This window comes from Chenopodium album, chromosome 14 (assembly GCF_948465745.1).
Source record: "Chenopodium album chromosome 14, dcCheAlbu1.1, whole genome shotgun sequence".
NCBI classification, from domain to species: Eukaryota; Viridiplantae; Streptophyta; class Magnoliopsida; order Caryophyllales; family Amaranthaceae; genus Chenopodium; species Chenopodium album.
The window spans coordinates 1610113-1624371 of NC_137847.1; the positions used below are offsets into that span (position 1 = coordinate 1610113).

At 36.0% G+C, this 14259-nt stretch overlaps 3 protein-coding genes across 3 annotated transcripts; 2 read left to right on the top strand and 1 right to left on the bottom strand.

Annotated features, from left to right (window-relative positions):
• The first annotated feature begins 2018 nt into the window (after positions 1-2018).
• Positions 2019-2636, top strand: LOC145578484 (histone H2B-like). Its single transcript, XM_081635791.1, has one exon. The coding sequence runs from the start codon at positions 2093-2095 to the stop codon at positions 2516-2518; it is 426 nt and encodes a 141-aa protein (XP_081491917.1). The 5' UTR covers positions 2019-2092; the 3' UTR covers positions 2519-2636.
• Positions 2637-4706: 2070 nt separating this feature from the next.
• On the top strand, positions 4707-10866 carry LOC145579800 (26S proteasome regulatory subunit 10B homolog A). The gene is made up of 10 exons (XM_081637055.1): positions 4707-4932; positions 7041-7160; positions 7630-7766; positions 9089-9250; positions 9380-9466; positions 9560-9646; positions 9729-9866; positions 9983-10174; positions 10264-10362; positions 10628-10866. Exons 1-10 carry the CDS (start codon positions 4836-4838, stop codon positions 10700-10702), a joined length of 1194 nt encoding a protein of 397 aa, XP_081493181.1. The 5' UTR covers positions 4707-4835; the 3' UTR covers positions 10703-10866.
• Positions 10867-12635: 1769 nt separating this feature from the next.
• Positions 12636-14259, bottom strand: LOC145579801 (uncharacterized). The gene is made up of 3 exons (XM_081637056.1): positions 13634-14259; positions 13164-13336; positions 12636-13057 (listed from the first exon to the last, which is right to left on the bottom strand). The coding sequence occupies exons 1-3, from the start codon at positions 14162-14164 to the stop codon at positions 12910-12912; spliced, it is 852 nt and encodes a 283-aa protein (XP_081493182.1). The 5' UTR covers positions 14165-14259; the 3' UTR covers positions 12636-12909.

The following is a 14259-nucleotide window of genomic DNA, read 5'->3' on the forward strand; positions in this document are numbered from 1 at the left end:
TGTGGGTATTTGTTGGAATTATTTTAATGAATAGTTAATTAATATTCAATCGTTATGATTGCTACTTATTGATATTTAAAAATAGTATTAGTCAGTTTTGCATCAACTTACGTGTCTAAGAGAAATGTTTGACGTACAAAGGTATTCAATGCGACTACAAAATATTGGAATTGGGTCTCTTATCTTGAAAATGTGACAAGAGAGACTTATCTTGAAATGCGTCGCAGTATTTAGACGTTATAAGGTCACTAATGATCAAAATTCTTGTTTCGAATTAACTTTGTGGAACCCGTTAGTTAAGACCCATGTTCGAGTGAATCTGTTTTTGGGTTTGGATGTATTGTTATGAATGACAATGATTACGATTACAAGATCGTTCGTGTTACCGACTTTTGTAGTCATGGTAATAAAAAGAGGGAAGTTATAGTTTATAGCTCTAATCGAAACTCTTGAGTGTTGTTGAGAATGTTAAAGATCGTTTCAGATTGCAAGAACATGGGCATGGTGTACTTATTAATAACAATGTTATTTAGTGCTCCTAGTGGGTCAGATTATGTTGATGTGTATTTTCTTCGTTGGGTTGATCTGCCTTTACCAGACTTGTTGGAGCATGGGATTTGGTTAAGTTTGCATTTATGAAAGTGGCAAACCAGATTGTCAGCAGGCAACTTAGCTTGAGTATTTGATCAAATTATGTGATGATACAAGTAGGGCTGTGATTGAAGCAAACTAATAAGCTAGATTACACTCGAACTGAAGCCCTCTAGTGGAACTTTTTAAGATTCATCATCATCATCCGATTCATCCCTAATCCTTTTTGCTCAAGTTACAGGGCTAATTAGACTGAATTTTTAAAAGAGATGATTGCTGCAAGTTTCATGTATGTGTTCTACTGAACTTCTTGGCTCATGGATGTTTATGCCTAATGATATATACCGAAGATAATGAATCCGATGTTTGGATTATGAAGGAGTATGGAATTATGATGTTAAGGAATCATGGGCTTCGTTTTGTTAGTATGTCTGAAATCAATATTTTCAAGCCTTTGCATTCACCTCCGCTTGCTTTTTCAAGGATTGTCATAAACATTAATTTATAGTGAGACATATTGATTGTCCATTTGGGTTTAAAAAATGTAGCTAGACATCTCTAGTTCAATTTGAGGGACCAAAACCATCAATCTAGTTCCAGATTCTATGCTTTGGGGTCTCTTTGTTTGTGTTGGTAGCCTTGTTCCGGTTTCTAATGGTGTAGCCGTGTAACCTGATGATACTCCTTTGTTTTTTTTGGGTTTAGAGAGCCAAGAGGGCGGGAGTGAGAATTGATCCTAAGATCTCCTGAAATTGGGAGGGAAGGGAAGTCGTGTAACCTGATGATACTCCTTTGTTACAACTCTAGTTAATCACTTATTTTGTCTTCATAATTGTATTTTGTACGCTGAAAATCTAATTCTGGTCATGTGAAGATGTGAGTTGTGACTATATTAGGCTTAGTTTATCTAGTATACATTATTGTAATTATGTCTGATCTATTGTCTTTTCTTTAATGAAAACTAAGTTTAGACGTCTCTGACGCGCGTTTTTTTTTTTTTTTTTAAATATATATCAAAAATATTATATGTTTATTTGTATGTAGCTTATTTCTTGAATTATTTTATTATAAAATAGATAATAGATTTATTTATTGTGAAGTTCAAATTGTTTTTATTAGCTTGTTCAATTAAAAATGTGGCGCCTCATCCGTCCCGCTAACTCTCAAGCAAATAAAAATTTAAGAGCCCAAATCTGCCTTACATCCATGTCATCAATCCTAAGAAAAGCTAAAAAACCAATCAAAAATCGCCACGTCCTTAAAACCTCCTTTTAATTTCATCCGTTAGATCAAAATTCATAACAAACAAAAATCAACGCATTTCCGAAAGCCACATCATCAATCCGTGCCTTCTCACCTCCTCCAATAACATCAAACCTTTACTCCCTATAAATACAAATCACAACTTAAACAATTTCTCCATCACACAACAAATATATCTCTCTCTCTCTAAAATCAATCCAATCCAATAAACTTCGAAGCTTTCTCTCTCATCACATCAATGGCGCCCAAAGCAGAGAAGAAGCCCGCCGAGAAGGCCGCCGCCGCCGAGAAAGCTCCGGCAGAGAAGAAGCCGAAAGCCGGGAAGAAACTCCCAAAGGAGGCCGGAGCAGCCGCCGGAGACAAGAAGAAGAAGCGACACAAGAAGAGCGTCGAAACCTACAAGATCTACATCTTCAAGGTTCTGAAGCAAGTTCATCCTGATATCGGAATCTCAAGCAAAGCGATGAGTATCATGAACAGCTTCATCAATGATATCTTCGAGAAGCTTGCTCAGGAATCTGCTAGACTCGCTCGGTACAATAAGAAGCCGACTATTACTTCTCGCGAGATTCAGACTGCTGTGAGACTTGTTCTTCCTGGTGAATTGGCTAAGCATGCTGTTTCTGAGGGTACCAAGGCTGTTACCAAGTTTACTAGCTCTTAATTTTAGGTTTTAATTGTTGTTTTTTAGGAATTAGGGTTTGGTTGTTGAAATTTGGAATTGAATTATGGTGGTTATTATGTAACTAATCTTACAAATTAATGGAAATGCTTTTGTGAAATCTGTGTTATTTGATTTTTTTCGTTTTTGGTGTTTCAATTTCTAATAATTAGTATTTGAATTGTCTGATATTGTTTTGACATTGTTCAGCAATTTATTTGTGAAACACTCTTTAAAAATTTGGTGAATTATTTAAATGATGATTGTTTTTATTTGAAGATAACATTGAAGTGATATTTCAGTGTTGATAACCATTTTTTAAAATTTTTTGTACTTTGAATGTTTTTGGAACTGTTGATTAATCACTTAGTAATTTCTAGTGAGACATTATGATTGTTGTTGATTTCAAGTATGTATGAAATCAGTATTATCAAGCCTTTGCATTTGACCTTAATTGCAGCTTTGTTACAAGGATGTATTTTTGGTGAGATATTATGATTGTTGACTTCTCTGGTCCAATTTGAGGAACTGAATCGTTCGAAGTAGGTTTCTCTGGTTCAATTTGAGGAATATAACCGTTCGAAATAGTTTACTCTGGTTCAATATGATGGACAAATGTTAAACTAGTTTGAAATTTTAATGCTGCAGATTTTGATGTGTTCCTAATGGTGTAGTATGTGGCATGATACTCCTCTGTTTTTGAATTTAGGGCCTATATTATTGCTAGAATGTATTCTTTGAGTTAAGAATGTACTCTCCATGATTCATTGATTTGTATGTTGATTATCCACTTATCGAGTTAATTACTTGCTTATTTTGTTCTAAGAACTCGCTGTATTGAGTTTGTGTAGTGTAATTTTCAGAGTAGCAAACGAGATAAAAGTCTAATAGATTGTATCATGTATGTACAGTGAAGATAAAGATGTAGTTCCATTTACAGCTGATAAGATCTACGATCTTTCTGCTGATAATTGAGCAATGATCCAAAAGAAATAGCACAAGAAAAAGAAGTTATTGAAGCGGCATGTACAATTTATGAACTTGTTTGGATATAAGGTTATGGGATCCAAGAATCCAAAAGCATACACGTTCCATTAGGGAGCCTTTTAAGTCTCGGGGCGAAGGGCTTCATGTTCACCTTAGGCTTAGGCCCTTATTCCCCTCAAGGCAGTAGCGACTAGCGTCCCAAAAAAAAAAAAAAACGTTTAAGTGGCAATTACAATACTAACTTGATGTTTTGCCTCTTACTAATCTTGAAAGTGGTTAAGGCTATTGTTACTAGCAAGCAAAAAAATCATTGAATTGAGATTAAAAAAAAACATGTTGAGTGCATAATCCAATAAAATTGTTTTTATAGCAAAAAGTTGTATTCAAGAAACTTGCAAAGATATTTGATTAGGAAATGTGAAAGTAGATCCAATCAAAATTGGCCTAGCTCAAGGACTAGCTTGTGGAGCTAGAGAGTCTTCTATGCTTTGAAGAAAAGGATTGTGGAGCTAGCTGCTCTCACTGCTTTTTCTCGTGGGTTAGACGAACAACGAATCAAGTGGCTCATCATAACGCTTCAGGCTTATGTAAACTTTGATAACGCTAATTAATTTTATGCTTGTTTTTTCCGTCCAAAAAAAAAAAAAAAGTTGGCCCAGCTTGAAAAATGATGGGTTTAGGCAAAATTTTGGGCCCACTACCCACAACTCATTTGGGTTTTGGCTAACGCAAAATTACAATTTTAGTTAAAAAATTTAGTCCCAAATTGATTTTCGTTCAAACAAAAAGCCAATTATTTTTTGCCAGGATTAGAAGGATTGTGCACAGATCTTAGCTCGAAGTTAAGCCCAAAATGGCCCCTTTGTTTTTTTTGGTTAAAAGCGCGGCCCAACCTGTGATCTCATCTATATGAAAAGCTTACTTTGTTTTTCACTCTTTAATTTTGAGGATAGCGTTTTGTGTAGGATATCAAAATTTTATCTTGTTTAAACATGAGGAAAATATCAAAAAAAAATATACTCATATTTTTTTTTAAAAAGCAAAAGCTAATAAATAATTCGAGACGTTGAATAAAATAATTAAAAATAGAAACATTAATACTCCGTATCATATTAGGAAATATTTTAAACGATTATCTAACGCCTCAAAAATTCGTGTTTGTTAGTTGTGAATCTTTTGATCGAGTAACTTTCTCAATTTAGAGCTCTCATTATAAAACAACTTGTTACTCTTTCACTTTGGAGGTTATCAATTTCTTTCTCTGCAAGTCTAAAAAAAAATCCATCTCCTTTACTTTCTCTCTCATCGGAAATCTCCTGCAGAACTCTCTCTAATGTCGACCGAAGAAGAGGTTAAACGTAAGGCCGCCATTGCCGAGTACAATAAGAAGCTCCTTCAACATCGGGAGCTTGAATCTCGCAGCAGGAAAGGTTTTACATACTATATCCCTAATTTTGCTCAATTAATTTCTACTTTATATCAATTTTAGGGTTTTTGATTTGCTCCTAGTTTTTCCTTCTTTTTCTGTGTTTGTTTTGCATTTACAACAGCGAAATTGTATGAACTTGCATCTAATTTGGCCTCAAAGCAGTAAAATTGGATGAATTTGTTGTCGTAGTTGTTAGATTATGTAATGAGAATGCATTATCTAGTTAAATCGAAGTGGAATTTGACTGATTTGAGTTTAATTTTCGATCTTATATTTGAATTTGTGGAATGTTATATAGTTTTGTGATTCCTGGCAATTTTTTCCTTTAATAATCATAAGATTCTAGTGTAAGTGACAGAGATTGTTCGTTTTAGGAGAAATTTAAGTGAATTTCTGTAGTTTATTAGTTAATGTAAGGCTTACTTCTGGCTGAATAAGAAAATTTAGCTTATGCTAGGGCTTGAATCTTTAATATATATAATATGAATTTGTGCTGCGAATCTGCAATAAGAACCTGCGTAGCAAGATGGCTGCTTTTTGCTAAGTCTCAGTCTAAGCTAAGCTGTTTGCATGAATGCCTGATCAGCACTTTAACTAGCCTCTAGAGAATAATCTTGGTGCTACTTGAAGCACTTTATCTCCATCCATAATTCCATACGAGTGAAGTTGTTTATGACGTGATTATGTATACGGAAAAGTTTCAAAGTTTTCAGCACTAGGGGATGCACTTAGGGGCCGTAAAAGGTTGTATGGAACCATATAAGTCCACTAGTTAGTCATATAAAGGGTTAGGATGTCCTTGAGTCAATGATGGGAGATGTGTTTGAAAAACCGATTAAATTGATGGCTAAGAGGTGAAATAGATGGTTTCAACCACCCAAGTGGCCTCCTTTGGTGTCATGGGGTCTATGGAAAACTCCTTGACCTCTAACCTTTTTGAGTCTAAAGAGCCCAAAATTCTCCCAAGAATAATGGTTATAATACACGCTTTTTGTACAATTTTGAGAAATTTTTCCGGAAGTCAGGTGGAGGTCTCCCGGGGTCATAAATGTTGGTTTGGAAGAATTGGAACAATTCACAACCTGTTAGTTGGGTTTAAACTCTTGAGAATGAGTTTTGTTCTAATGGCGTGGTTATTTGATTGGTTTCATTGGAAGTCAAGAATTGATTTCAATCTTCAACAATGACTCATGAAGGTATTGAGAATCCTTCTGTGGCTTTATTACACCTTGTTCTTGGTTGATGTCGATTCACATTTGTGTTGTTACACCACTTTCTTCATTGGCCTCTTCTTTGAAGCTGTAGTGAATCCTTGGGATGCCATGGACCATGGTCACTTAACCTTGTTAAGTCAATTGGCATTTCAAAATTGCTTCGTAAATTGTATGAAACTAGTCTTTTGGCCAAGTTACATAAATTCATGAATGGGGCTTCAGTAAGCTTTAAGTGCATAACCAATTTGTTCTCGTTGCTTTCACCTTTTTTTTTTTTGGTTCTTGTTTTGGTGGGACTGTGGGATTTTGTTCAGTGTAAACTGCATGCCTTTGGCATTCTAATAAAATTCCCCTTTATTTTTTTTATTTGTTGAAAACTTAAATTCAAACCAGTGCTTATTAAAATTATTTCTATGAGGGCATAAAAATACAAATGCTTTATTTGTAGTGCCAATAGTGCTCAGTGCTGGTTTTATAAAATTGCCCTTTAGGTTTTTTGCTGGAAACTTACAATTTTAACCCTTGCTTTTTAAAATAAGTAAATAACTGAACAAGTGTAATGTGGAAAAAACACAAGTTTCGTCAATTTTTTTTGACAGTTGTTTATAAAATGTAAGATGCCCAGAGAACTTTTTCAAAACTTCAATTAGTGGCTTTGAGTCTTAGTTATCACTACGAAAAATACCAGCAATTACGGTGAGCCAGTAAGGAGGTTTCAAAGAGGTCAGAGGAGGTTGAGTTGTGAGTGCCTTTTCATATAGAAAGGTTGCTTGGGATTTTTATGCATGTTAATATTTTGCTGTATCTTACTGCAGATCAATTGTGCTGTCATTTTGTTTTGTTATGTTCCTGGGTTTTTGGCTGTTGCTAACACATTGGAAATCTATATTCTCAGTGAAGGAGGAGCTGCGAAGTGCAAAAAAGGAGTACACTAAAACAGAGGATGATCTAAAGTCGCTTCAGAGTGTTGGACAGATCATTGGAGAAGTCCTTAGACCTCTTGACAATGAAAGATGTAATTAATCTCTTTATCTCTTCTTGTCTGTTTTACCACCAATTCTGGTTGTGTTTAATGGTTTATAGTTTTCTTGTTTATTGCCTTATGGCACCTAGGGTGTGTTGTTTTTCTGCCTATTTCTTGATAAGATAAGTGAGAATTTCTTCCATTATTAGCAGGATTAGAGTTGTGTTAATTCCACTGAGTTGTCCATGTGTTTTGTATGCTTAGTATAAGGCTTTTTGATTTTATATATTTCATTTAGTTATTATTTTTTCAAGGATCGTTAGTGAAGAAAATGCTTTTGTTCTGTTCAGTCTCCTTTTTGCATCATATTTTTCTATTTACCCAACTGTTGTAACTTGTAAGTGTACATATAATGTCAAATTGTCAACCACCTTTTTGCCACATCACTTTTTCTTTCATCACCTAGTACCGAACATATTCAATCTTTTAGGTAACTGAGCAATGTGTTTATGTGTGCCAGTAATTGTGAAAGCTAGCAGTGGACCAAGGTATGTGGTTGGTTGTCGTAGCAAAGTGGACAAGGAAAAGCTAACTTCTGGAACACGAGTGGTACTTGACATGACTACCCTCACCATTATGCGTGCTCTTCCACGTGAAGTAAGTTTCACTTCTCTTATGCTGTCTCTTTTATTCTACTTGCATCTGAATCTGAGTTAGTGTTGTTTTCTTAATTATGCTTAAGCTTATGCATTAGAGAACAAATTTTAATGTCTTTGCCAGCTAATTTAGGCAGGGATTTGCATTTATCTGTATTGGAATTGGTTTATTATATCTTTTATGGTAGGTCAAACCATAAATCAACAACAATGAAAGATTTTAGCTTATCAGAAGTTAAATGATTCCTTCAGGAAGGTTTTATCCCATTCAATAAACTGAGTTTCGTGAACCTGTGATTAAAATGGCAGTGTTGCAGACATCTTGAGTAAGTGACTAATCTTAGCATATTCAACGAGTTTCTGCAAAGGTCTCTAAAATTACTGGTCTTGCCTCTTGATGTGAGCACTGAGCAGCATCCTCTGCAGATGTACATGTATGGTTGATTGGTTGGGGATTAGGTAGGAAGTATGCACAAGATGTCTCTGACTCCTTGCAACTTTAGGGGGTGCATGTGCTATACTTAATGGATTCACCTTTTTATTTCATTAGGATTATGTACATTAGTAGTTATTGTGTAAGCACAAACCCACAATGTCAAAGACAGGAACCTATATGAATGTACTCACATGCCCATTTGGGATTCTATGTTTCTGGCTTTATATCAGTGAGAATTTATTGGTGATCAGTTGGAGCTACTGAAGGAAAATATTTGAGATCTTCTCTGCATTAGAAGCCTATCTTCTATGGGGATTCTCAACTAGCATCACTAATTATTATGCTAAATCATCCATTCCTTCAGGATGCTTTTCTGAAGCTTGGTTATTACAGAAAGATCCTTTCTTTTGGATGCTTCTTTATGTCTTTCAGTCTTTGTCTGCGTTAGGGCACTTTCCTTATTAAGCTATGTATTTCATGGAGTTGAACACATAAGTAGCTTAGTTCAATATACTAGTATATTTTACTCAGACTTAACCAGAGAACACTAAATCTTACCCAAATTATATGACACAGAGTAGCTTTATCAGAATTTCTCTGTGCCTCTCCCAAATATTGTCTTGTTTCAAATAGTACATGTATAGACTTAAATGTGGCTATCCCAACAGTTTAATCGGATCCAAAGAAGGTGCTTTAGTTTGCAAAGCACTATTCAATTGTGTAATGCTTGTACTTGTAAAGTGAGAATGCAGTATTGTAGCTTTAAAAAATGGTAGAATGCAGTATTCTTACCCTAGTCCATGGAACATAGGCTGTGAAATACCATAGTTCTGCTTGCCATGTCACTTTGCGGAATTGTATTATGTTCTCATATCTTTCATTTACAGGTTGATCCAGTTGTATATAATATGCTTCATGAAGATCCTGGGAATATAAGCTATTCTGCTGTAGGAGGGTTGTCTGATCAAATCCGGGAACTGAGGGAATCTATTGAGCTCCCATTAATGAATCCCGAGCTTTTCATTCGTGTGGGAATTAAACCTCCAAAGGTACGGACATTTGTGTGGGACTCTACTTTGTTAATTTGTGTCCTTTTTATGTGTTTTTCATGTTTTGGTTCCTTTTGTTGCTATGTGCTGGGTTGAAACAAAGTTTTTTGTTTACACTTTCCTGTACAGGGTGTTCTTCTCTATGGACCTCCAGGAACTGGCAAGACATTGTTAGCTCGAGCTATAGCTAGTAATATAGATGCAAATTTCCTAAAGGTATCAAAGAATATGCCATTTATCCTCAAAAACCTTAATTCATTTGTTAGATGCTAACGTGTTAATAACTGTTATTTCTTCTTTATTTTACAGGTGGTATCAAGTGCTATCATAGATAAGTACATTGGTGAAAGTGCAAGACTGATCCGTGAAATGTTTAATTATGCTAGAGAACACCAGGTGGGATAAACAGCATTTAATGTATTAATAACTATTTAGGATACTGGTTAAATGGTCTCTTATAGTTTGTTTCTGTTCTCAGCCCTGCATCATATTCATGGACGAGATTGATGCCATAGGAGGTCGTCGATTTAGTGAGGGAACAAGTGCTGACCGTGAAATTCAGAGAACCCTCATGGAATTGCTGAATCAACTAGATGGATTTGATCAACTGGGCAAGGTATTCTGACTGAAACAAAATTGTGGAGTAATCTTGTTATGTTGGTGCATTGTAGTTTATCGATTTATTTGGGAGTTAGGGACCTCTTTGACCACATTTGTAAATTGTAACTGCAGGTGAAAATGATCATGGCAACAAACAGGCCAGACGTGCTGGACCCAGCACTTCTCCGTCCAGGGCGTCTGGATAGGAAGATAGAGATTCCATTGCCAAATGAACAGTCGAGAATGGAAATTCTCAAAATTCATGCTGCTGGCATTGCCAAACATGGTGAGATCGACTATGAAGCAGTCGTCAAGCTAGCAGAGGTGATCTTCTAATTCGTAGAGATTTGCACATCTTTCTTTGATACCACACCTGAATCTAAGTGTTATATATGCTCTGTTTTTTTTTTCAGGGATTTAATGGGGCTGATCTACGGAACGTTTGTACTGAAGCTGGCATGTCAGCTATACGCGCTGAGAGAGATTATGTGATTCATGAAGACTTCATGAAGGTAAAGTTTTCACCTTTGGAGCATTAAATATCAGAGCTCACCTTTGAGTATATACACCCTAGTACAAAAGAGAGGAGTGATAAGCCTAAGCACAATAAATTTGAACTTTTACTTTCGTTATGCACTCTCCACTAAGCTGTCAATCTTGTTACGTGGCGAAAATGATGAATCAGTAAAATGATAACGTTGCAATATGACCTTTAACGTGGAATTGTGAAGGTATTTTGATATTGAATTACTTATATGTTGTTTATTTGTTCTGCAGGCGGTGAGAAAGCTAAATGAAGCAAAAAAACTAGAGTCCAGTGCTACCTATTCTGCAGATTTTGGAAAGGATTAGTGAAATTTCTTATAGTTCTTTGTTGTATCATGGATTATTCAAGTTGCAACTACGGATTTTTTTTCAATGAACAATCGTTAGCTATACAACAAATCAACAATCGCTTGATTTGCTTCAACTCAAGTTCCTTTGTTATTTTTTTTCAGGTTCGGATTACTTTTAAATATATTCAAAGTCTTCAATTATTAATGCTTATAAAATTATAATCCTTTCTATCTTAGACTCGATCATCTTCCCTGGCAAACATTCAAATTACTAGAGCCACTAAAAAGCCTGTTTGTATTGTATAAGCTTCTATTGCTACAATATTTTCTAATGTTACATTTAACTATGTAATGATATGTCCCATACTCATATATAGTCAAATGTAAATTAATATAAATACCAACAAATATTCCAATATTACGAAAAATTTGCATAATGATGCACCAAAAACACCAATCTTTTATTCCTACAGATTTCAGATTCACTCCCTTTAAAAACTTCTGCTTCCTTCCAGTGGCTGTTTGTGAAAGTCGAAGGTGCTTTTTGTTATGTCTAATTGTCTATGATGTACAATGTAATATTTGAGGCAGGACAGACGGGAATTTCGTATATTGTAATACTCCTATAAATTTGTAATATGGTCCTCGCCGGGAATTTCGTATATTGTAATACTCCTATAAATTTGTAATATGGTCCTCAAACAGCTTAATGCTGCTGTAATATGCAGACAGTTACAATTTTCCGGTATTATTTGACATAATACGTAGTAGGATTCTTGGTCCTCAGATGCAATGCCTACTATTTTTCGTTATTTTACTTGATAGAATAGGATTCTTGGTCCTTTGATGCAATGCTCAAAACCGAAGACTGTTTATGAAGTCTTTTCCTTTGCGTGCCCAGTTGGCCAGTTTCCAAATGATAATTGATTCAATGAGCAAGGCTCGCATATATTTACTAGACTAGCATGTATCTGCTGGTAAATTTTGCACAACTTAGTTTTTCCTCTGCAGTCAAATTCGTTGCAAACTAGCAATGGTTCTTTTACAGACCTCTTTGATCTTGAAAATATGTCGAACTACTTCAGCCAGTTTAAACTTGCTTTTTTAAAATCGCTAGAAGAAGGCAGCTTGGCTTTCATTGAGAATTTCTCCAACATAGCTTAGCTTAGAGTATCTGATTAAATCAAGTGATTAACTAGGGCTGTGACTGAGGTAAATTGGATAGTGAGTTCGACAATGGTCAAGCTGGAGCCTCAAGTAGAATCGAACGAGCCTTTGTCTGAATCTCACAGTGCCAACATAATAGATAGATCTTGCTAGACAGCCAGAGACTAATTAGTGTTCAAATATGTGGTAAAACAGGTGCTCCTAAGCTGATGTGGTCTCTGTATAATCCCCTGTTTATGTGATGCCACTCTCTGTACTTCACCTTCAAGAAAATGCTGCCTCTTATCAGCAACTGTTTCTGGTGCTCTGTGCTCACTTAAGAACATCATATGCATCGGTCTCGTGGCCAAGTCATCGTAAAAATTCTACCAAATTGCTTTGTTAATTGTGTTCCTTATTGGGTATAATTTAGTTAAGATTGATATACTCATCCCTGAAGGTCTGTCTCCTGCTACTGACGGCGAAAAAATTCTCTCCCAGCCAGCAACATAATGTCCGTGATGGTAGAAGTCTAGGAAGTGGTGGCGTTCAAAATATCATTTCCTAGCAGCTCAGGTAAGTAAGGTCCGTGATGGTCGAAGTCTAGGTAGTGGTGCCGTGGTGGCAATCCCCCAAAGATTCATCCGCTACTAGAGTTCCCGAGCAACATAGAGACGATCCATAATGGTATATTAGCATAGCATTAGGCCATTAGGGTCATGGTGGCGATTCCCGGAGATTCATCCGCTACTACTGAAGAGTTCTAATTAAAACACAACAGAAGTGAAACAACAATTACAATGTACACAAATCATAGAGAGCGTTCTTATTACTGATTATATCATCATATGATAAAGAATATCACAAGAACTTACATAAATTTTAGTTAGTACCAAGAAAGGAGCAGCCAAAAACTATGGGTTATAAATCTGATGATAGACTATGAATGGTAATTATTTTTATGTTAGCAAAAAAGGGTCATAGAACAAAAGACTTAAAACTAGAGTTACATTAGGTCATTAATATTGTACTATAATTATACAAGAGAAGTTGAGGAAGGAAAGTTGAAATCTTTCTTTATGAAGCAGCAGCTAAAGGTGGTGGTAAAGGAGGAACTCCTTGGAAATGCGTCAATGGCATCGATGTGCTCGACTCGTTCGATTCCTCCTCGTCTTCTTCTTCCTCCGCATCCCAAAGGAAGTGCGCATACGATGCAAGAACATAACTGCAAGACGAAACAAATTCAATGACATACGAAACCAATAACTCTCTTTGTTCGGGATTAATAGTCACGTTGATAGTGTAATTTAAACGCGCAAAGGATTACTCACCAGTCATCAGGGGCTGCTTTGACAGCTTGATCAAAGTAACTCTCGGCCCTTGAAGAGTCTTTGTGAGTTTGCCAAATTAAATCAGCATAAAGTGATAAAACACTCCCATCGCTTGGATTTGCTAGTATTGCTCTTCCACAATATTCTTCTGCTTTTGCATAATCACCTTTTACCTGTTTCCAATCACAATTTCACAAATTAGCAAACACCACCATAACTAACTTATCACTTAATTTTAAAGGTTGATTTCGGGTTTTGTTACATTACTAAGTCGATAAAAATCTTATATGAGACGATCTCACAATAACATAACGACTCTCACAGTCTCACACTAGATCTACATACTAGTAGTACCATTTTCATTTTTACTTCAACACAACAGTTAATGAGCCGATTTATATATATCAGACAGTTTTACAATAATTTATCGACTCTAAAACTAGATCTCTTTTTAATAATAAATAAATTACCTCTTTTAGAAATCTAGCATAATTTCCCAAAATTAGTGAATTTCCAGGATTAGCCTGAATCATAGTCTGATAATACAAATCAGTATTTTCTCCACTACCATGATTCGAATCCCAATTTCCAAACCCGAACCCGAACCCGAACCCGAACCCATTTCCACGGTCGGATCCTCCACCATTTCCTAACCCACTTCCATCACAATCTCTCTCCTCCACGTCATCATCTTCTTCTTCATCAACCACTCTCTCTCTCAAACCCAACCCACTATTCATCAACAACCTCGAACCATAACCCGAACCCGGCCCAGACTCCGACCCAATACCCGACCCAAACGGGTTAGGCTTGGGTGAAACGGCAGTGAGATGACGTAGATCAGATTCAGACGAAGCTCGGATCATTCTAGAAGAACAAGACGACGTCGTAACGGAGAGGCAAGATTTGGGTTCGGGTGAAGAAGAAGTGGATGACCCGGATGAAGTATGGGTCGGGCCCCATGAATTTAGAAGTGGTGTTGATGAACTTCGTAGTAGCATTTTAATTTTTCTTGGAGAGAAAAATGGAAAGTTGATTTTATTTTTAGGAGTGTGAATTTATTTTTTAGTTTGGCGATGATAATAAGAAGAGAGAG